The 20,799-nt window shown below is 45.5% G+C and overlaps 1 protein-coding gene across 3 annotated transcripts; it reads right to left on the reverse strand.

The window, feature by feature from the left end:
- Positions 1–701: 701 nt before the first annotated feature.
- Positions 702–20,692, reverse strand: rabl6a (RAB, member RAS oncogene family-like 6a). 3 transcript variants are annotated; one of them, XM_048259467.1, is made up of 17 exons: positions 20,517–20,692; positions 19,364–19,814; positions 18,368–18,502; positions 17,501–17,548; positions 17,177–17,203; positions 16,448–16,500; positions 16,080–16,171; positions 13,727–13,867; positions 13,034–13,139; positions 11,155–11,258; positions 10,487–10,884; positions 7,943–8,105; positions 5,871–6,089; positions 5,208–5,454; positions 4,616–4,802; positions 4,397–4,455; positions 702–4,097 (listed from the first exon to the last, which is right to left on the reverse strand). In XM_048259467.1, exons 2-17 carry the CDS (start codon positions 19,491–19,493, stop codon positions 3,882–3,884), a joined length of 2,325 nt encoding a protein of 774 aa, XP_048115424.1. In that variant the 5' UTR covers positions 19,494–19,814; positions 20,517–20,692; the 3' UTR covers positions 702–3,881. The 3 variants fall into 3 exon arrangements, with proteins under 3 accessions (XP_048115424.1, XP_048115426.1, XP_048115425.1); XM_048259469.1 differs by lacking the exon at positions 17,177–17,203 and having other exon boundaries at positions 20,517–20,691; XM_048259468.1 differs by lacking the exon at positions 17,177–17,203 and having other exon boundaries at positions 16,448–16,503; positions 20,517–20,691.
- Positions 20,693–20,799: the final 107 nt, after the last annotated feature.

Here is a 20,799-nt window from a genome sequence, read left to right on the forward strand (position 1 = left end):
TTATCTGGGGATATGTCGTCTATTAAATATTGATGGCCAAGATCTCAGCAGAGACTCTACATGAAGGAGCACTTCAAGAGCTGCCGGAAAGCACCTGTGCACAGCGTCCGCATGCTTTCGAGGGCCCCTTTGACTTAGATAATGATGCGTTAAAAACGATGGCGGAAATCTTCACGGTCATAATGACTTTGCTGCTGCCTGTCACACTGCTGGTTGCTGTCTGGCAGGGGTGTTGTGTAAATGCTCTGCATTCAGGGACAGGGGTGGGTGAATGATGAAAAGGGAGTCAGCCCACATCATATCCACATCAAGCGCTGTATTCTTTTTTTTTGCACGGGTAAAATTATGCTTTCGTGCGACTGCTTAGATTCTAATGTAATGCCTCAATGGTTTCCCCTTGTGGCACTGAGGCAATCGATTGAAGCTAAATGAGGCGTCTCAGTTCTGCAAAAAAAAAATCTGGCTGAGTCCAACACCCCCCTGTGGCTGAAAATGGTAAGGACTGGTCATTGCGTATAATCTTTAAGCATTGGAGAGGAGTTCAACAAAATAGAGTATGGTGCAGTATATTATCAAGCTCTGCTGAAACACCAGTTGTATGGGTTCACACACTAATAATCTGTTTGTCAGGTAAGGGAAGAAATCTATCCTGTTGTCTTTCACTCTTTTGATAGCTCATGCATTGAAGTTGACAACACTGGTAAGGGAGAAAAGATGTTTGCATTTATTCAAACTGTTTGAACACACCGTTACATACCCACGATGGGGAAATGGAGGTATACCAAAGAATGTCAAAATAAAATTGTTCTTTGCAATCAAATGTTATTACTGAACACAACCTGTCACATTGGTCTGAGAAATGGTGTGGAAAGGATTGCACATTCTTAAAATAATGTGTGATTAAATTAAATTAAGCACAAGGAAAGAACAGAAAACATTGCATTATTGTGTTTTAAAAATCTGTCATTCTGATCATTCACACTCACACACACACACGCACACAACAGGTTTTATACATCATTAAACATTATCTTATAACTTTTTTGAAATAAGCTGATACCAGTTCTCGCTATAACATCAACCACAGTGATGGCTTTCCAGCTGAGTATGTCAGGTCTGTCGTCAGCCAGAACCCCTCTCATGCTGTAGTCTACGGGGGACAGAGCAGCCCCAAAGTCAACCATGCTCAATATGAAGTTCTTTAGGCTTGACGTTGATATTTGTAGCTCAGGAGGTAAAAGAGAAGTTCCCACACTGGCCTTTAGGAGGGCAGCACTGCAGATGCCTGAACCCAATGGGACACTATGGGTGTCAAGGTGGCGCCCAAACTTGTCCGTGAGTGTTGGAGAGGGAGAGGTTGGACAATGGCATCTTATCCCTGCCCCCCTCAATTGGGCTGGCATGGGTGCAAGCTACCGTGGAGAACACAGCCCTTACGAGGAGCCAGGGCTGTAACAGGGGTGAGAGAGGCTCAGAGGAGTGGTCAACAAACACCAAAGTCAAGTTGGTTTGAGGGGGGAACCTGAACATGTGATGGAATCCCACTTGAGCAGACAAACACAACAATGAAAAAAAAACAACACAAACAAAAAATGAGAAAAGGGAGAAAGAGAAAACACACCCCCATCATTCAGAAGAGAAGCAAAGCGATGCGCAAATATTCCAGAAGGGATGACATGACATTTGGATTTCTTTTTTCCCCCCGTTCGCTCACAGTGAGCATGCAGAAACCATCAGCTGAATTGTGGCTTCAGTCTACAGGTCCGGGTAAAAATGCACAGCACACACACACACACACACACACACACACACACACACACACACACACACACACAGACTACATTCTCACACATTCCACAGAGAGTCCATCAACAACACTACATCCCACCCAATGAGCACAGCTGAGTCCTTGCACAGAGGATCTGTTGACCCTTTGCCGTCACAGACACAGAACTTGGAGCTTCTCCTCCATGACCTTGGGGTGGCTCTCTATGGCTAGGGGGGTGGTGGGTGGGGCAGAGTGGCACAGGGGTCAGACTGGGCTAACCCTTGTTCCTCTCCGCTAAGCACTAACGAGGGAACCAATCCAGCGCCACAATCCCAGCAAATCTCCCCATGCCAGGGAAGACGTTTGAGAACAGAAAGAAACCCAGCGGTGGGTCTTCTCTGCTCATCAAGGGAGAAAGCCCCTGAAAATGGCAGGAGGGGTGTGCCAGAGGACACAGGCCGTGTTGGCGGCCATTTACTACACACACCGTTTAAAAATAACCTCCGACATGAAGGCAGAGAAGAAGAAAATGAAAAAATAGAGAAAGAGGGAGAGAAAGAGGGAGAGAGAGAAAGAGAGGGGGGCAAAGCCAGCCATGAGAGGAATAAAAAGGACACAGGTCACCTGGGGAGACCTCCATGTTCAGACAGGCGGTGCAGAGGTGTTCACAAATATCTGTGCATATCATTTGCATTCATGAATACATTACTGTGTAAACTCGTACAATGTCCCAAAATATTTCTCCACATGTCAAAATAGACAAAAATAAATAAATATGAAATGGTAGAAATGTGTGTATTCAAAATAGGATATGGATTTAAACATATTCCAACATTTCATTTACTTTACATCTTCATAAATATATTCTTTTTTTCTTCCATGGCAGGGACAACCAATTCTAGAAAGCTCTAAAAGCAGCAACAATCACTCGTCCAGTCGGTCAGTTTTGACCCCATGAATGAGTCTTGATAACGGAATGAGAAACACTGACCAGCTTAATGCTGTCAGTTGTTGGAGGCCAGTGCTAACCTAGCTGAAACCTGCACAGAGCCAGTAAGGTAAACTGGATGAATTAGGTCAAGATAATTAGCATTTAACGTGTCTAAAAATGCCAACAATCGTATTCTCCACAAGGGAGATAGAAAAAAATATGGGCACAAATGATGCTATCAGCGCTAACTGGTTATAATTACGGTCAGTCTAACACCTCTCTCTACTGATATAAATGAAAGTGTGACTTGATATGGGACAGACCAGCTTCTTTTTACTAAACTGTTTTTTTTTCTCTAAAGGGGACTTTAAAACATGTTTAAAAAAATCTAAATGGGCCAACGCTATGGAAATTACGGTACGTACTTCGCTTAGCTTGGCTGTTGTTTTACTGTAAGCTACAAACAGCACTTCTGCGTAGTAGAGCACTGTTTTAGAAAGGCTTCTGTCCTGATGGTGTAAGAGTTACGCTTCAGTTAAGGCATTTGATCAATGGAAGGAATGCAAGAAGAGAGAGAAGAGCTCTGGAAAAAAATCTGTCTTCAAACAGCAATCGCCATCAGAGAGGTTTGTTTCATTATTTTCGTGAGGAAGACGGCTAATGGCCAATGATAGCTGAACAAAATGCTCAGCAGAGATTTCAGAGTATGTGCAAGTGGCACGCTATTTACGTTCTATTAGGTAAGCTAACTGTAAAATAAATATTGTTTGCTGTAAGCTGGAGCGTGATACTGAAGTTTATGTGCTTTAGCTAAATACAAAACTCGGGCTGAATCACTGCTGGGAATTTACTTATCTTTTTCATTCAAACGTTGAAATAGATGAATTTATATTTGGGAAATTTTATGAAGTATTTACTAGTGAGAGGATGGGCTAAAATTTGATTTCATGATAACTGACCCCCTAGACTTTTTGGGAGACTATATCCTATGTGATAAAAGAGAAACATGAAAATATTAACTTGAAAACAGGACATTTGAAAGAATCGAAAAATGTAGGCACCACAAAATCAGGTAAGGTGAAATGAATCTGCACAATGAAAAGTCCAACAAATGGGTCGTGGCCACACCCCTGATGCAAAAAACAAAACAAAACGAAAACCCTGATTGGACACTTGAGAGTTCTAGAGCTCCTCGTAGTCTCCGCCCCCACTCCTGCTTGGCCCGTCCCCTCCAGCCAGGAAAGCCTCCAGGTCGTCCACGTTGGATGCCTTCTTGGTCTTCGACTTCTTCTTCTTCTTCTCCTTCTCCTTCTCCTTGTCTTTTTCATCACCCGTTCCCGAGTCCTCCCTCTCCTTCTTCCTGTGTTTGTGTCGCTTCTTACTGCTCTTCTCCTCCTCCTGAGGGCGGGTGAGAAAAGGGGAGAGGAGGTGCTTTAAAGCTTAAAGTTTCGGATGAATGGGTCACTTAAAACAGTGCCAGACCAGCCGAAAAATCATTTCACTGCGGCACGAATATGGAAAGAGGAGCGATCTAAAAAAGAAGACGCGTCAAAGCCCGTGGAAGCTTATGTGCCTGAGTGCAGAGAGAATAAGTACACACTGGGCCTGTCGGCTCTTAAGACAAACACTCTCGTGATGAGTAAACGGAGACGCGTGGGCTTGTGTGGTTTTTTCTCTCCTCTCCTCCTCCCACCTACCTCTTTGCTCTTCTTTTTCTTCTTCTTCTTCTCTTTTCCGGAGTGTCTGCTCTCGTTGTCTGTGGGAAGGGGGGGGGGTCATTTATTTGCCAAAGTCGCTCGCTCTCAACACAAACCCACACAATATTGAATGAATGGATTGACTGACAGATTGAGTTGATGAATGGGTGATTGATAGATTGATTGACTGAGTGGGTGATGGAGGGACGCGCTACAGACCTTCTTGGTCCTCGCTGCTGTCTTTGCTCTTGGATGGCGTCTCATTGAAGGCCAGGCCGAACAGGTCAATGTCACTGTTGTGGCTCTTGAAGGACAGGGCGCTGGCTTTAGGCGGCTCAGGGTGTCCTGTCAGGCCAAAACAGTCATCTGACCTGTCCGAGAGGTCATCCGGCCCTGGGAAAGATTCCTGCAGAGGAGAGAGAGAGAGAGAGAGAGAGAGAGAGAGAGAGAGAGAGAGGGTGATGGAGAGATAAGGGAGAATATGGGAATGAGAATGTGTGCCAAATGATAGAGGTCGAGGTCACCCATCCTGCCCAAGCCACAGTTCCACCCAGTCACAAAGATTGATGAGGAGCGTGTGTGTGTGTGTGTGTGTGTGTGTGTGTGTGTGTGTGTGTGTGTGTGTGGAAAGGGCCATGTGTGCACTTCAAATGTTATCTAATGCTCACTGAATTACAGTGTAAGAGACTATCTGATTCTGACCTAAGCACAGAAAAGCAAACACTGAGGGATATTGATCATCACAGCACTCCACATGGCTCCCATTAGTTGAGTGGTTTAGCAGTCAGTATACATTTTCAAAATCATCTACCTTTTTGGTCTTTGGGATCTCCACATCCTCACTCTCAAAGTCGGGGTCGTCCATGACGAACGAGAGCATCTGCTTGGCAACAGGCCCACCATGGTCCGAGTCAGAGGACTCGGCCTCCACAGCGCCCCCTGTCTTCTTAGCCTGCCGCTGCGGCGCCGGGGAGGCGGCCTTGGTCTTGAGAGTGGCCGGCCTCTCGACCGCTTTGGTCTTCGCTGGTTGGGGCTTCAGCACAGAGTTCATGGAGAACCTAGACCAATCACATTACCACGATCACAAATCAACAGCCTCTCGGTGAGAGAAATAACTAGCTCATGGTTTGGGCTGGTGTGATGAGGAAGGAAGCAAAGAGCCACGAGGAAGCAAGCACATCGAGCAAACAAGCTAAAGAGGACACATGGGCAACGTTAGCCCTGTGCTCTGCACATCCCAAAAGAAAACTACTGAAACCGAATGTAACACAGTAGACAGTTTTAAATCTAGACTTAAGACCAAACTGTTCTCAGATCTATGCTTTTATTTGTTATTATTGTTTGGTTTTGTTTATGTAAAGCACATTGAATGAGCTCTGTGTATGAAATACGCTATATAAATAAACTTGACTTGACATGAGAGACAAAGCGCTCAATCACACTGAGAAGTACAGTGGCCACTTGAGCCTCTTACCCCTTCAAGTCTGCCCCCGCAGACGAGCCTCTTTTGTCCTGATAGGCTGCTGCTGCGGCGGTGGAGGGCTTCACCTCCTCCTCATCGCTGGTCAGCGTGACGTCCAGACTCGGGGCGGCCACCTGCGGTAACGGCTGCGCTGCCGCCACTCTGTCATCAGGGTCCAGGTCGTCCTGGAAACCAGAGACCAGGGGGTTGCCTCCTCTGCCCTCCCCGTCACTGTAGAGGGAAAGAGGAGGAGGAGAGAGGAGGAGGAGAGAGGAGGAGGAGAGGGAAGAGGAGAGAGGAGGAGGAGAGGGGAGGAGGAGGAGGGAAGAAGAGAGAGGAGGAGGAGAGAGGAGGAGGAGAGGGAAGAGGAGAGGGGAGGAGGAGAGGGAAGAGAGAGAGGAGGAGGAGAGAGGAGGAGAGGGAAGAGGAGAGGAGGAGGAGAGGGAAGGAAGAGAGGAGGAGGAGAGGGAAGAGGAGAGGGAGGAGGGAGGAAGAGGAGAGAGAGGAGGAGGAGGAAGAGGAGAGAGGAGGAGGAGAGGGAAGAGGAGGGGAAGAGGAGAGGAGGAGGAGGAAGAGGAGGAGGAGGAGAGGAGGAGGAGAGGGAAGAGGAGAGGAGGAGGAGAGGGAAGAGGAGAGAGGAGGAGGAGAGGAGGAGGAGAGGGAAGAGGAGAGGGAAGAAGAGAGAGGAGGAGAGGGAAGAGGAGAGGGAAGAGGAGAGAGGAGGAGGAGAGAGGAGGAGGAGGGGAGGGAAGAGGAGAGGGAAGAAGAGAGGAGGAGAGGGAAGAAGAGAGGGAAGAGGAGAGGGGAGGAGGAGAGGGAAGAGGAGAGGGGAGGAGGAGAGGGAAGAAGAGAGAGGGGAGGAGAGAGGAGGAGAGGGAAGAGGAGAGGGGTCAGACACCCTAAAGTCACGTGATACGCTCAGTCACGCAGCGAAGGTTGTGCAGGTAGACAGCTCAGGTGGGAGGTCAAGGTATAGTCTCTTCTCGATCGTACTGTATTCTCCCAGACAAAGAGTCTCTTTGTAACACATACCGTACAGAAGAGGACAAAAAAAGGAATTCATGATTCAGAAATGTCATGTTGATTTTTGCCTTTGCGGTGTTCTGTTCTCTCTGACAGTGGTGTATTGTGGCACCGCAGGTATAAATGTAACACCATCCTGTGAGGTAAAATGTGAGGGGAACAGTCTGGTAGGGTTTGGCCTCAAAAAGCAAAGCAAGATCCTCAAACCCTTCACTTTTCTGATCCCTGATTCCCTTTGCTGCCGTTTCTTTTATTAACTGGAGGCACGACTCAAGAGCACTCATGCGGCATTCTCAAGGCCAGAGGAGAATGATTAATGACCCAGATTTTGATGTGTGCCAACAAAAATGAAAAAAAGAAGAAAAGAGTTCCCAGAATACTAAAATAGACCACCCTTTGCCTGAATGAAGACAGAAACTCACACACTGACATGTGAGCCATCACTGAAGTTTCACTGAATGCTACACAGACAGACCTGCCAGGCCCATTGATTGCAAGAAGACTTCAAAAGAAAGGTTCAGTTTGATAAATTCACCACTTACTTCAAATGTTGTCAATTAGCCAAGGAGGCAATCTTTGAACATGTTTTTGAATGTGTCTTAGCAAAGAGATAGAATTTAAGAAAACTGGTGACTCTTTATGGCAAATTATTCTCATAATCTTGCAACCTTGCATGTTTTTCCATGTATGTTTGCAATGGTCTCTTTTGGTTAATACAATTATTATTGTGGCTACTTGGTTATTATTATTTTATCAACTAAAATCTACAATTACCAGTACCCATTAAGCACACATTACAGTAGATATCAATATTTAAGATTTCATTTGTAATTTGTAAAAATGTAGGTCTGTTTAAGGTCTAACAGCATGATGAACTTTGAGAAGAAAAGGAAAATTTCAAGTGTAGTGAAGAATGATCTATGTGTGCCACATTACTCCATGCCCGTCTACAATGACATCCTAGCTGTAGGTCTGTAAGTGTATTTTTCAGTAACATATTCTACATGTTAAGTTTCAGCTCTATGAGTGCACAGAAAGTCAGAAACGTTTTTTCTCTGCACCTGTCACTATCCAGAGTAGCAGTATGTCGGGCTTTCTGCCTGGACTTGGCAGCGCTGGTGCCACCGTCCTCCAGGAAGCTCTTGTCCAAGCCCAACTCTGGCATGAAGTCATCCACACTCTGCACCTTGCCTGTGGGCTGTGAAGTGCCTGATGTCCCCAAGTCTGAGAAGGAAAGAGAAAAACAACAATGTTTTTATAAGGATCCTTTCTTTCAGCCAGTTAAAGGAACCGTATGTAAGAAATGTATTTCAATTAATCATAAAATGGCGTTGATATTGTCACTAGGCATTAAAAAATCATGTTCATTTCAAATACTTATATCACTGACAACAGTAGTACGGCCAGGATATTGTCATTTAAAAATTGAAGATGCAGCCCTCAACTGATGTCATGTGTTTTGGCCTGATGTGCCACCTTCCACCTATCTACTAATCACAAAGTCAGTAGTGTTTCGGCATCCGGGTTGGCAACCTTGAGTCAGGGGGGAGGGGGAGGGGATACACCGCTCTAGTAATTTGAAAGTGATTGCAGTACCAGTTTTGGCCACAATCTTACATATGGTTCCTTTAAATACTGAATACAGACTGTCTAACACTTTCTTTGATGGTCAAGAAAGAGTTAGTAATCTTATGCTTTAATCTTTGCCAATGAAAATCAAAGACCTGGAATGACATCAGAAGGCATTTATCACAGTGTGTGTGTGTGTGTGTGTGTATATGTGTCAGTGACTGTGTGTGTGTGTGTCTGTATATAGGTGTGTGTGTTTATGTGTGAGTGCATGTGTCAGTGACTGTGTGTGTGTGTGTGTGTGTGTGTGTGTGTACAGTATATAGGTGTGTGTGTGTGTGTCAGTGTGTCTGTATATAGGTGTGTGTGTGTGTGTGTATGTGTGTATGTATGTGCGAGTATGTACAGTATATAGGTGTGTGTGTGTGTGTGTGTTTACGTGTGAGTGCATGTGTCAGTGACTGTGTGTGTGTGTGTGTTTACGTGTGAGTGCATGTGTCAGCGACTGTGTGTGTGTTTGTGTGTGTGTATATAGGTGTGTGTTTGTGTGTGTGTATATAGGGTGTGTGTGTGTGTGTGTGTGTGTGTGTGTGTGTGTATATAGGTGTGTGTTTGTGTGTGTGTGTGCATGTGTCAGCGACTGTGTGTGTGTGTGTGTGTATAGGGTGTGTGTGTGTGTGTGTGTGTGTGTGTGTAAGGGACTAGTAAGGGCCGGCGTCTCCGGCTCCCTCCAGCCCTGCCCCAGCCCCCTCTGGATCTGCAATGCAGCAGCGGGAGCACTGGTGCAGACAGGAGACAAATGACTGACTGAGGCAGCGTGTGAGAGACTCAGAGCCAGTGAGCAAGCGTCTGCCAGGGTGTGCGGAGGATATGAAGGTGTAAACACGCATGCCTCCGCTATTCTCTGACTGTACATACACATATGCATATTCATCTGTGTGTGTGTGTGTGTCAGTCAGAGTGTGTGCAAGTGAGTGTGTAGTTATGTGATGTGCAAGCTCCAGAGGTGATGCTAATGGGTCTTCATACCAATCTATTCTTTTCCACCCACCTCCACAAACATGCACACACACGCACTACTGCACACACACACACACACACACACACACACACCCGTCTCATTGGCATGCGATGAGAGTGTGGAGTTGCATCTCCACAGCGCCTCTCTGTTGTTCTCCTGACAGTGCTCTTCCATCTCCGCGGCAACGCACGCTGGGTTGTTAAATGCAACTAGACATTACTGGGTTTGTTGGCCAATGGTGAGGCACCACTGGAATTCCCTTTTCTGTACAACCCAAGGACGGAAAAAAATATACGAAGGCAAGGAAAGACGAGTGAGCTTCTCACGCAGTACGTCGTAGGTGGATAGTGAACACCTTTCACGCATGGCTTTCTTGCTGGTGTAAATACGATTGGGCCGTGAGAGATCGTGACGGAGCAATTTCAGGCTTGACGTCTCGCAGACTCCAGCAGAGCAGGCGCAGACATGTTCACAGACGGTTAAAAAGCGTCCCATTTCACGTTATGGCATTTTTAGTGCTCTTTTATAGTGCTTCTGCTGTGCTGACTGAAACGCTGCTCTGGCTCATTTGAAACAAAGCATTATGGGATGTCTTGTTTTGGTGTGCCACTCATCTCCCCAGAGATTGCCAATGAGTGACGAGCATTCCATGGCAAAAATGGATGCCGCCTCATCGTTTAGGTGGGTGACGCACATTGGCCACGGTGACGCGAGTGTCATTACATCTGTCCAGTACTATTTATCGTGTCTGTGGAGTCCTTTGGATGTCATTAAGTTCAGATCTGGAAAGGTCTTGATTTCAACCCCAACTACCTCTGCCTCTACACAGACTGAAATGGCACATACTATATACTATATAGACTATATACACAACACATGACTACATACAAAAATGAATCAATACCAGCATTTCATACCTACGGTATCATCCAGTGTGGCATTAGTGTGACTGTGTGTGTGTGTGTGTGTGTGTGTGTGTGTGTGTGTGTGTGACTGTGTGTGTGTGTGCACTCACCTGGGGTTTGTTCGGGAGCAGCGGCGCCCCCAAACAGGCGGGACATGAAGCCTCGTTTCTGGGGCGGAGCAGCAGCAGCAGCAGAGGTGGGTGGAGACGAGGCGACGGGTGGCTCGGCGTGGAGCTGCTGCACTGGGTGCGACGGCGCCACCGCCTGCGTCGGAGTGGCCAGCTGAGGAGCGGCCGTCTGCGGAGGGGCACGGGGTGCGCTGGCCGGGTGGGGCACCGGGATGGGCTGCGTCTGCGGCGGAGCCTGGGGGGTGCTGGGGCTGGACACGCTAGGCGAGGCGGCCCCCGGGGGCACCACGGGCGACTGGGAGCCCGAGGAGGGGCTCTGGCCGTTGGTTGGGCCCGGCGAGTTGTAGCCCTTCCCGCGGGCCTCCATCATATCCATGAATCTGCAGAGGAGAAGCAGATGGTGGGTCAAGCAGATAAACAGCTGCTTCATTAACCAGACTGCCCTCCAGTGACTGAGCAGGTGGGAGGGTGCATCACATGCAGGGATATGAAGGTGCGATTTGGTATGAGTCAGTGGGGAGTATGATGTAATATGTTGTATGTGTGTGTGTACGTATGTGTGTGTACGTATGTGTGTGTGTGTGTGTGTGTGTGTGTGTGTGTGTGTGTGTGTGTGCGTGTGTTATGTTAATGAGAGAAATGTGACTCACATTTCATAGTTCTGATCCTCCGTCTCCTGCTGGACGTTGAGCTCCTCCAGAGTGGCGTCGATGTCCAGTTGGTTTGTCTCCAGCTGCCTCAGGAGCGTCTCTCTCTGTAGGGATGCAAACACACACACAGGTTTATTTTTACTAAATGTTCCTTGATTCCTATTAACATCGTGTTTACAGTGCTACCGCCAATAATATTCCAATAAACTTGATCCCTACCCCACTCATTGTTCAAATATGACCACATTTAACTTAAATCAAGTGGCCTTGTTTTCTGAGGCACAACTAAACGTAGCGTTCATGACTTCATGAACGCAAACCCCTCGCCGTCACCAGCCAGTGCCCCGTCTCTGCCCCGTCACGACTGGCTCTCTTCACCACGCCTCCCGTGAGTGGCCAGCCGAAGGGCACCCGGCTGAGAGTGCCCCCCTCCCCCCCCCTGCAGTGCCAGTCTGGGCTAACTTTAGGAGCCAATTAGAATGCCCAGCCAGCGTGGGCTCTCGGCTCGTGCCACTTAATGCCACATCCTCCGCACACCCACACTTTAGCTCACCATGGGCGACTGCTCACCGAGTGCAGGGGCACCGAAATTGAAGGCCCCCTTAAAATGTTCCCTATTTTACCACCAAAATACATACAAAACGTGCTCAGGGACTACAATATGTCTTTGTCATACCAATACTTCACCATGTCTCTTTAAAATGTAGACTAAGTTTAACTACGGCTGTTTTTCATTTAATTTTATGGATAGTTGAGAGTCGTGATCACCGCAATAAAAAAAAACAACTGGAGGCTTTAATTTTTAATGGAAAAAAAAAAAAAACACCCGAGTGCCATCAATATTTCAGATCAATACTGGAGCGACCGCCTGCCATGAGTGTATGATAAACAGCTCCAGGAGCGCATATACAGTCAATCTGTGGGCAGAGTGTGTACAAGAGCAACAGAGCCTCTATGTCTCTCTATCTGTCTCTCTCTCTCTCTGTGTGTCTGTGTCTGTCTGTCTCTCTCTCTCTCTCTCTCTGTGTCTCTCGTCCAGGTGACAGACCTCCGCTTCTCCGTACTCACCTCTGTGGACGCAGAGGCTTCCCTTTCATCACCTTACTAATTCATGGAGCCCCAGCAAAGCTAGCAGCCACTCAGAAAGATAATACGGTCCTCCACACACACTCACTCTCTCTCACACACACACACACACACACACACACACACACACACACACACACACACACACGCACACGCACACAGCACCTGACCTCCGAGATTAGCAAGTCCTGTTTTGGGTGGTTCACAATAACAAGGCAGACAGCGGCGGCGGGTACCCATTCCATCCTGTGCAGAGCAGATTGATGGGGCAGCGCTGCGCTGCTGAAGGGGCCAGGAGGCTGGGGAATTATTGATGGAAGGGAAAAGTAGTGGCCAGAGAAGCTGGGGAATAATTCATGCACAGAGCCCAACGCAACGCTAGATCTCAGAAAGCCATGACATGAAAACAAATACACAAAGGCCGCACTTCCAGGAAAGTGAAGTGAACATCACAGGACAGGCTCTATAATCACATAGCATACAACACTCAACCAGACCTGGGCCCAGTTAGTTTTTTATTTCTGATATAGGACTTCTGATAAATGATTTTGATACATGATTGGATGATTATACCAGGTCTAAAAACCTTATATGAAAGCTGTTTTTGATTTTTTTCAGGGATATTGTTTTTTTTTCCCAAAACATCCTCAAAATACATGTGGAGATGAACTCAACTGTGCTGTTGTTTGCAAGACAAAGCTTTTGGTTGTTATCTTGCTGAATTCCTGAATCACTAAAAGCATTTTTTTGCAGGGCCTAAACCACACAAACCGGCATAAGCATGCGGTCTGACCTGTAGCTGCAGGAAGGGGATGTTGAAGAAGCGATGCAGGTACTTCAGCCCAAAGCCGTTCTTCATGGACGACTCGGCGTAATGAATGTACGAGGAGCCTCGAGGCCTACAGGGAGAGACACATCAGCGCTGTGTGAGGGATGCGCCTCATGGCCATCAGTGACCATCACCATCAGCTGATCATCCTGCCCTTTCACATAGCTCAAGTGATCATTCATGCCCTCTGTCACAACATAGAAACCTGGGGCTGGAGAGGTGAGCCTGTCATTATCTTTGCCTAGATTCTCAAGGTGGTTCTCGAACATTCTTGTCAATATGCACTGCATTTATGAAAAAGTATGATCAACTTCCCACAGCACACCTGTGCATATGATAATATATATGAAGCATTGGAATTGGAATTGTAATAGGAATAATTCCAAGGCACACCTGGCTTCCTCCCAACCCAAAAGCATACCAGTGTGCAATGTAACACCCACAAACGTAATGCCTTCCCACGAATGTCATAAACCACAAATGTAATAAAACCCTGCATTTCTGTGTACGTGTAATAATCCCACAAATTTCATATTTTCCACAAACGTAATAACTGTTGCCTGGCGCAAACATTTTAGAAACTTTACATTTCTTGGAAATGTTTTCAGAGAGACAGTTGCAGAACACTTTGAGAAAGCCGGGAGCTGAAACCTGTACCTGTTGAGGCTGGAGATGAAGTCCCGCGTGTCGTCGGGCAGGATGACCCGGTGCTCGCCCATGTCCCTCTGGTTACCGAGCACACACACCGGCACGTGCATGGGCACTTTGGGCAGCTCCCTCATGATGTAATTGAAGGTCCTGAAGAGAACGACACACCTTGATCTCCCACACAAATTCACCAAACATTTTTATTTCGATCAGCCTGAACGACAGAGATGATCACCTTCAGTGTTAGCCAGTTTTAGAAGCAGCAGTTAGTGACCGTTAATGGGTGATAAAGCAGACATCTCCCTTAACCTCTTTCAAAAAAAAAAAAAAAAATCTAACTTAATTTGAAATTATTGAAGGAGAAAATTGCTTCTCAGCTTTTGGAAACGGAACGGTTTCAGCTGAGGCGTTCTGTGCCAAAGAGCATAGATAGAATGTTAAACGTATGAGCCTACAGAGAATGGAACCCAGGGGGCCCGACCCAGTCCTGCCCTCGCTAATGTTCTACTGGGGGTTACGGGATCTTTTGCGGGTTCAGCTGCATCGGCTGTCTTTCAGCGTAGATCTCTCTTTTAGACCTCATGGTGATGGTAATTTTGATACCACAGATGAATAGAGACCCAGTCAGACCAATAGTATGAAAAATCAGGAACAGAGTTTATTTACAATGATGTGCATCAAGGGAGAGACAGCACGACTTCACCTAAAGATCCATCAGCTGCTCTAACTAGACAAGGAAATAGTTAGGGTTTAAGTATACGTCCAGGCTGACGGGAGATGGCGTTGGTCATCCCATCTCACATGGACTACACTGAATCAGACTCTGATTAGTGGCAACCTGGCAATCCGGAGCAGATAGCTACTGACGCAGCCATGCAGAACAGTGAAACACTGCAAAGTCATATCTTGCATATGCTTATCTCTAAATACAGTTACACACGGATATTGGACATAATGCAGAACATTAACATATGGCTACACTGAGCTAGCCTACTTGAGCTTGGTTGGCTATACTTTTTCCTCAATATAATGTCAGTGGTGTGAATGTATTTCACCACTCTAACAAAATCTGTGGATATGCGTTCATTTGGGAATCTGTGCATCTCAAAATCCTCTCGTAAATGATCCACCATTTAACCTTAACAGAGCGGAGCTCAGCCCTATCTAGAGCCGTCTTGTGCTGGTGTGTTTGCACTTTACCGCGCTGGTCGGGGAAACAAATAAACAAACTCGTTAGTGGGACGAGTACATAAGTAGGCCTAGTTCTAAGTTGTGTTTTAGTATTATATTTGCATTACTTTAGCTTGGGTTTTGTATTATTCCCTAGAAATATGCTAACCATTCGTGCTTCAGTTCCAGACAGGTCATCATAATAAGTTATTAAACAACCCGGGCTAACGCCTTTCATTTCTGCTGCAGCAGGTTGTGCGCAACAGAGTAGACGGACATAAGATACAGTCTGAGGAGTTTCAGCTTTATTCAGTTACCCGCAAACTAAACCTAAGTTTCCCTCACAAACTCTGATTTGGTCGCTATACTATAGCTTATTCCAAGCTGAGCCGTTTATGAGTGTTTAGTCCTAAATGAAAACGATTCAAACTCTCTAGCCATTCACTCGCAATTCACTGACGTCAGGTTCACTTAAAGGAGCCACACATACTGTAGGACTAGGCTACTGTTATGTTGTTGACTGCCGTACTATTGAGGACTATTATGAGTTCTGTGCATCATTTAGTGGTAGGTAAAATTACTGCAATAAAATTATGCTTATTAAATGCTTTCCCCAAATCACTTTTCAAGAGTAATATTATCTGTTATCGTATCGGTATCGGCCACAACAAACCAATAAATATCGGTTATCGTTATCGGCCCTAAAATTCCATATCGGTGCATCTCTACCCCATAGTGTTGACTCTGAGAGCACCGCACAAGAATTCCAATGTGTCTGAACTGCTGGTTTGTGCACAAATGGCAAATAAAGAACCTTGACCTTGACAATAGCAATAAAAGACAGAAGCTAAAGGCAAACAGAATAGAAAAAATAGAATAGCATAGAATAGAATAGAAAAAAATCTATCTAAAAGATAAACATTGAACCTGTCCTGTAGAAACAGATGACCAATGTGCAAACATAATGAACATAAAAAGAAAGGTAAAAGAAGGAGGAAATAAGTCCTCTCTCCAGGCTATGTGTGTGTGTTTATTTATCTCTCTCAACCAGTGGCAAAGAGCCCAGGATGGCGCCACTGAGTTGACCCAGCTGCAACCCAATACCAGACACAGAGACTGATAAAGACACAGAAGTAGACAGTGAGAACGAGGGAAAGAGAGAGAGAGAGGGAGAGAGAGAGAAGATGCTCACCACTGCTTTGTGATGTCGAACATCATGATCACCCCATTACAGTTCTTATAAACATCCAGGAACTCGGCATCCAGGGCCATCTCGGCTTCCGACTGAAAACAAAACATAAATATACGAAAAATGTAATTAATGCAGCACTGAATGCCAAGAATAAATCTCAACCCCCACACTAACACTTTAATATGACTGACTTTTTGAATATGAAGTACTTGCTACAGATCATCCGCAGAACAGAAGTGACATTTGTTATGGCAGCTATGACAAATGATTTGGGCTTGAACAAAGGCTTTTCCCCCTCATCTCTGCCTTCCACTCCAAGCTAGGCAGACACATTAGGAGCTTGTGACACCTCTGAATGCAGCCGTTACCTCCTGAGGCTCGTTCTCCAGTTTCAGGTTGTCCCCTCGCTTTTTGCCTTTCCCTGCAGTAGGTGCAAAAAACACAAACAAGCAAATAAATAAAACAAAACAAATAAAGATATTACAAACCAGTGAGGAGGGAAAGCAATTACAGAAGACTAACACATATTTTTAATGCAGTCGAACAGGAGGGGAAAAATGTCAGTATATCATTATATCAGTACTCTCAGTATTCTCTATCTATGTACTAAGTTCAAGTTCACACAACAGTCTTTTGAAAGCTATTTGAAGGCAGAGGAGGAGGTAGATGATTTTCTAGAGTAAGTGCATATTTCATGTCATTCACACATTATCTGTTTTTCTTGGTCATGCGTGTTTTCTGTGTTTTGTACTGCCAATCCAAAATATAATTTCGCAGAAACCACTATTTACCTCATGGGAACTACAAGGTAAAATTTTTCAGTAAAAATTTTCAGAAAAATAACATAGCAAAATCAGTGTAGCCATGCTTAAGTAAACAGGCATATATGATTAAAAACAAAATCACTGAAAATGCATCAACCACCCCTCCTTCAAGGAATCTGCCGAGTCCTGCTATTGAGAAATAGTAGTTGAACCAGATCCATGTCTAATGCCACTCTGGAGCAAGAGAGCAGCAGGAGAGGGAGAAAGGGTTACACGAGCACCACAAACACAGGCTGCCTACAGTCCACCCACTACTGGGCCACCCACTCTCACCTAATCCTTCAGCAGGTAGCTTTTGACCTGAAGGAACCATAGAAGGGGAGCAAGAACACTGTTAGAAAGCAAAGTACAAAACTGCTGCTTGTCTTCACCAAAACTAAGCAGAAAACTGGGCTTACGGAAGCCATCTTCCAACACTGACTCATAAACTAAATAGGACACACCAAACCTATTTGATTTGATTGATTTCTATCAGATTACCACTCTATCAGTGACTGTTGCACAACCAATGAATTGAATCCCTTCATGTTGAAACACACTATGGCATTAAACACCAAACTAATTTGTTTTTCCCCAAAGGATCCCCCCAAGGCTCACCTTTGTCCACCACATCCCACACCTCCACTTTCACCACGTCGTCTGTTGCTGAGGAGACAGAGAGACACACGATCAAAGTCCATACTCAACATCAGCACAAAACACACAGTACTGCCTTGGACACGCGGATCACTACAGCTTTGTTAACACGGACACTGACAGCTTTGCTGTTTTGTTTTTTTTGCTACTATTTGTGAGGAATTAGTACACTGACAATACACAACACAGAGTTAAAATTGTTGAGCTCATTTTGTCATGATCATCTATACTGTACTGCAGTAGCACCGGTAAACACCATCAGCACAGCCAGAGGGGAAGCCCTATTCTGCCACAGGCCTCAGTGCTGAGTCACCTACTAAAGGACGTTTGTTGACAGAAAGTGTTTCTCCCCAGCAGCAGTCACTTTGGGGCTTTTTTCCCCCAGCTGCAGTAAATGGGCGACTGAGGGGGAAAGAGCCCAGTCTGTTGGCACCGGGCCAAACACACACCTTGCATGGGAAACACACTCGGTGGGGGGAGAGCGAAGCCAGTGTGTGTGTGTATGTGTGTGAGAGAGAGTGTGTGTGTGTGTGTGTGTATGCTTTAACACTGGGCCACCAACTAGCTACTTTAATGTGGATTAAAGCACAGGATGCGGAAGCGAGAGCCGTGAAATTGCGAGCGAGATCGATGGAGTGCTGTTTTTGTGGCTAGCTCTGACTTCTTATGAGCTTAATGGGACAACAATGACTGAAGGGAAATGTGCAGCCGTTTGATGGATGCACACTCTGACCTGCAACATTACATTGTGCTGTAAGTAACAAAACACCCTTCTCAAGTGTTGCCGCACAACACAATATCTAATTAAAAGGGCCAAGAGAGTCTTACTTTTGTAGTTCCAATGTATACTGGTGACCTGGATTTCCTGGGTGGGTATATACTCCTCGATAAACTTCTTCCCCTGCAGCCGGTGCCATAAAGCACTCTTGCCAGTATTCCGGTCCCCACGGATGACAATCTTCACTGGGAGAGAGAGATGGAAGATATAACATTATGTGGCAGCTGGATAACATCATTCATCTATCAAACTACTGGAGGAACACAAACAACTCAATACAGCAGTAATTCTCTTTATGACAAAGTCCAATAGACATGAATCAGAATGCAAAGTAAACAAATGTGTGCAGAGATAAACATGTCTTAATGCATATTGCTTTCCTTGTGTCAAGAAAAGTAAGACATTTACACCCCTAAATGACAATGATACCCTTACGATGACATTTAATGGGCAACATAACAGGTGGAAGACAGATGATTGTTTAACTTTATATCATCTCTGTCAACACAATCATTTGGGTCTGAATGAGTGCACAGATAGCCATCCCCACCATCCAGAAAACATCCTGACATGAACATTATCTAAAACTCTGAATGAACTCTGAGTGTAAAAGTAAAGCAGGCCTAACTGCTTCTAACCATTACTGACAACGAGAAGTCGGAGACGACTGGAAAAATAGGCCGGTGGGTGATCGTGTATCAGTCATAAATGTTTAATGTCTCCAGAAATGGTCAGACAGCAGCCCAAACGCTAACAGAGGATCAATACAAGAGCACAGTTCACTGTCAGTAGGGGAAACAGCCTGCTACCACACTACTTGTTCTGTCAAGGATAACTACAGCTAGTATTGATCATGTATGGCTTGGTTTCATCATCTAAAAGACATCCTACCTGTTAACCATGGTGCTAACTACAATAGTAGGATTAGCCTCATATAACCATCCTAATGCCTCAAGAGCTCTAATACTTCCATTCAGTGCCATCATTTGTTTTTACATCTAAATATGACGTGGGTGTGTTCAGTAATCTGAAGTGCAATCACTTACTGTTATACTGCACGCCCTTGGCAAAGCGCCGCTGAAGACTCTGGTTCATTGACTGCAGGCCAGCTGGGATATTTCTCTCCCTCAGTTGCCCTCCCTCAGAGCCAACAAGTTTCTTTAGTGCAGAAAACATCTTGATTGTTTCGTTCACTTTCCCTTCGAGAAATCAGAAATCCAAATTCCTCCCCTGTCTGCCCTTGACTGAATGGGTCAGCAGAATCCACAGAGGACTTTTGGAGAATTTGGAGGTGCAGTTTGCAAATGGGTTTATCATGCACTCCTGTAGGCCAGGCTCACGTGCAAAAGTCACTGACAGCCCTGATATTGAACTACAGGTAGCCTACTGAGGAAGGACTTGGCAGCCAAACGTCTTCACCAGTGCAGAATCCTTGGAAAAGCCATCGCTCTCTGTCAAATAACAGTCTTATTCTATTCTCGTTCCAGCTGACATCACCTATGAGAAATTAAAAAAAAAATCACGTTAGCTCAGTCCACTCAATGCATAAAATCAGTCAACAGACTCGACGAAAACAGAGGACGTAAACGTTGCGTGGCACGTATACGTTCTCTACATAACATTCCATGCATACAATTGCAGACGAAAGACTGCCAAGATGTGTAACTCCGATCGATGCGATGAACGATGAGGATCAAAACACCCACAATCACAGTGAAATGACAAGGTTATGGCCATACAAAACATATAGTTGGTTAAGCTATGTGTTGAATGAATTTAATTGCAGCTATCCTCGCTAACGATTAGGTAGTTTAAAAGGGGCTCCGTTGCTGCTGCTGCTGCTTCAAGAAAGCATAACGTTCGTTCATGTTATCTAATATCCGTTAACCATATGGCACTTGACACCTGAATGCCAGTTTAAGAAGAACGTTTGCAGGAACGTGAGAACTCACGTATTCGTAACCAACAGTGCCGAAGAGCTGACATGTCTTCTCTGCAACCCTAGCAGTAAAGCCGATTCAGAGCTAAAGCTAGCTGGGTTTCCATCATATGTCTACAGACTGGCTGGCTAGCACAAAGCTATTTCCTCCACTGGATTCAATGTTATGCTACGTGTCAGTGTTTTCTAATCCGGATCCGGTAAGATACCGCAGGAACATTTTCATTCCATTTACTCTGCAGTCGAATTACAAAATTTACCTCATAGACTGGCCTTGCCATCGCCATTCCTTCCCCATATTGACGATGAAACCCTCTGAAGCATCATTATCCCGCGATGACAACCATTTCCCTAGCATCCCTCATCCCAACTGGAATGAATCACGAAGAGACAATTACATCTTCACGGCAACAGATGATATAGCGCCTCTAGTGGACGGAAGATGAGCAAACCAAACTGGTGCCCAGGTAGCCAAGGTGTTTTACTGTATTAGACCTGCTCAATTTTACAGGTGAAGTGTTGGTAACATTAGGTTTGTTCGAC

Source organism: Alosa alosa, chromosome 12, assembly GCF_017589495.1.
Source record: "Alosa alosa isolate M-15738 ecotype Scorff River chromosome 12, AALO_Geno_1.1, whole genome shotgun sequence".
NCBI lineage: Eukaryota > Metazoa > Chordata > Actinopteri > Clupeiformes > Clupeidae > Alosa > Alosa alosa.

Bases quoted from the DNA above. Each gene is read 5' to 3' on its own strand.
- rabl6a (XM_048259467.1), bottom strand. From the start codon at position 19,493: ATGTTTTCTGCACTAAAGAAACTTGTTGGCTCTGAGGGAGGGCAACTG. The intron at 10,885-11,154 runs GTGAGTCACATT...TCTCCTCTGCAG, and splicing joins GAGGATCAGAACTATGAAAT to ATTCATGGATATGATGGAGG. The intron at 4,803-5,207 runs GTAGATGATTTT...TCTCCTCTGCAG, and splicing joins AGATCCCAAAGACCAAAAAG to GAATCTTTCCCAGGGCCGGA.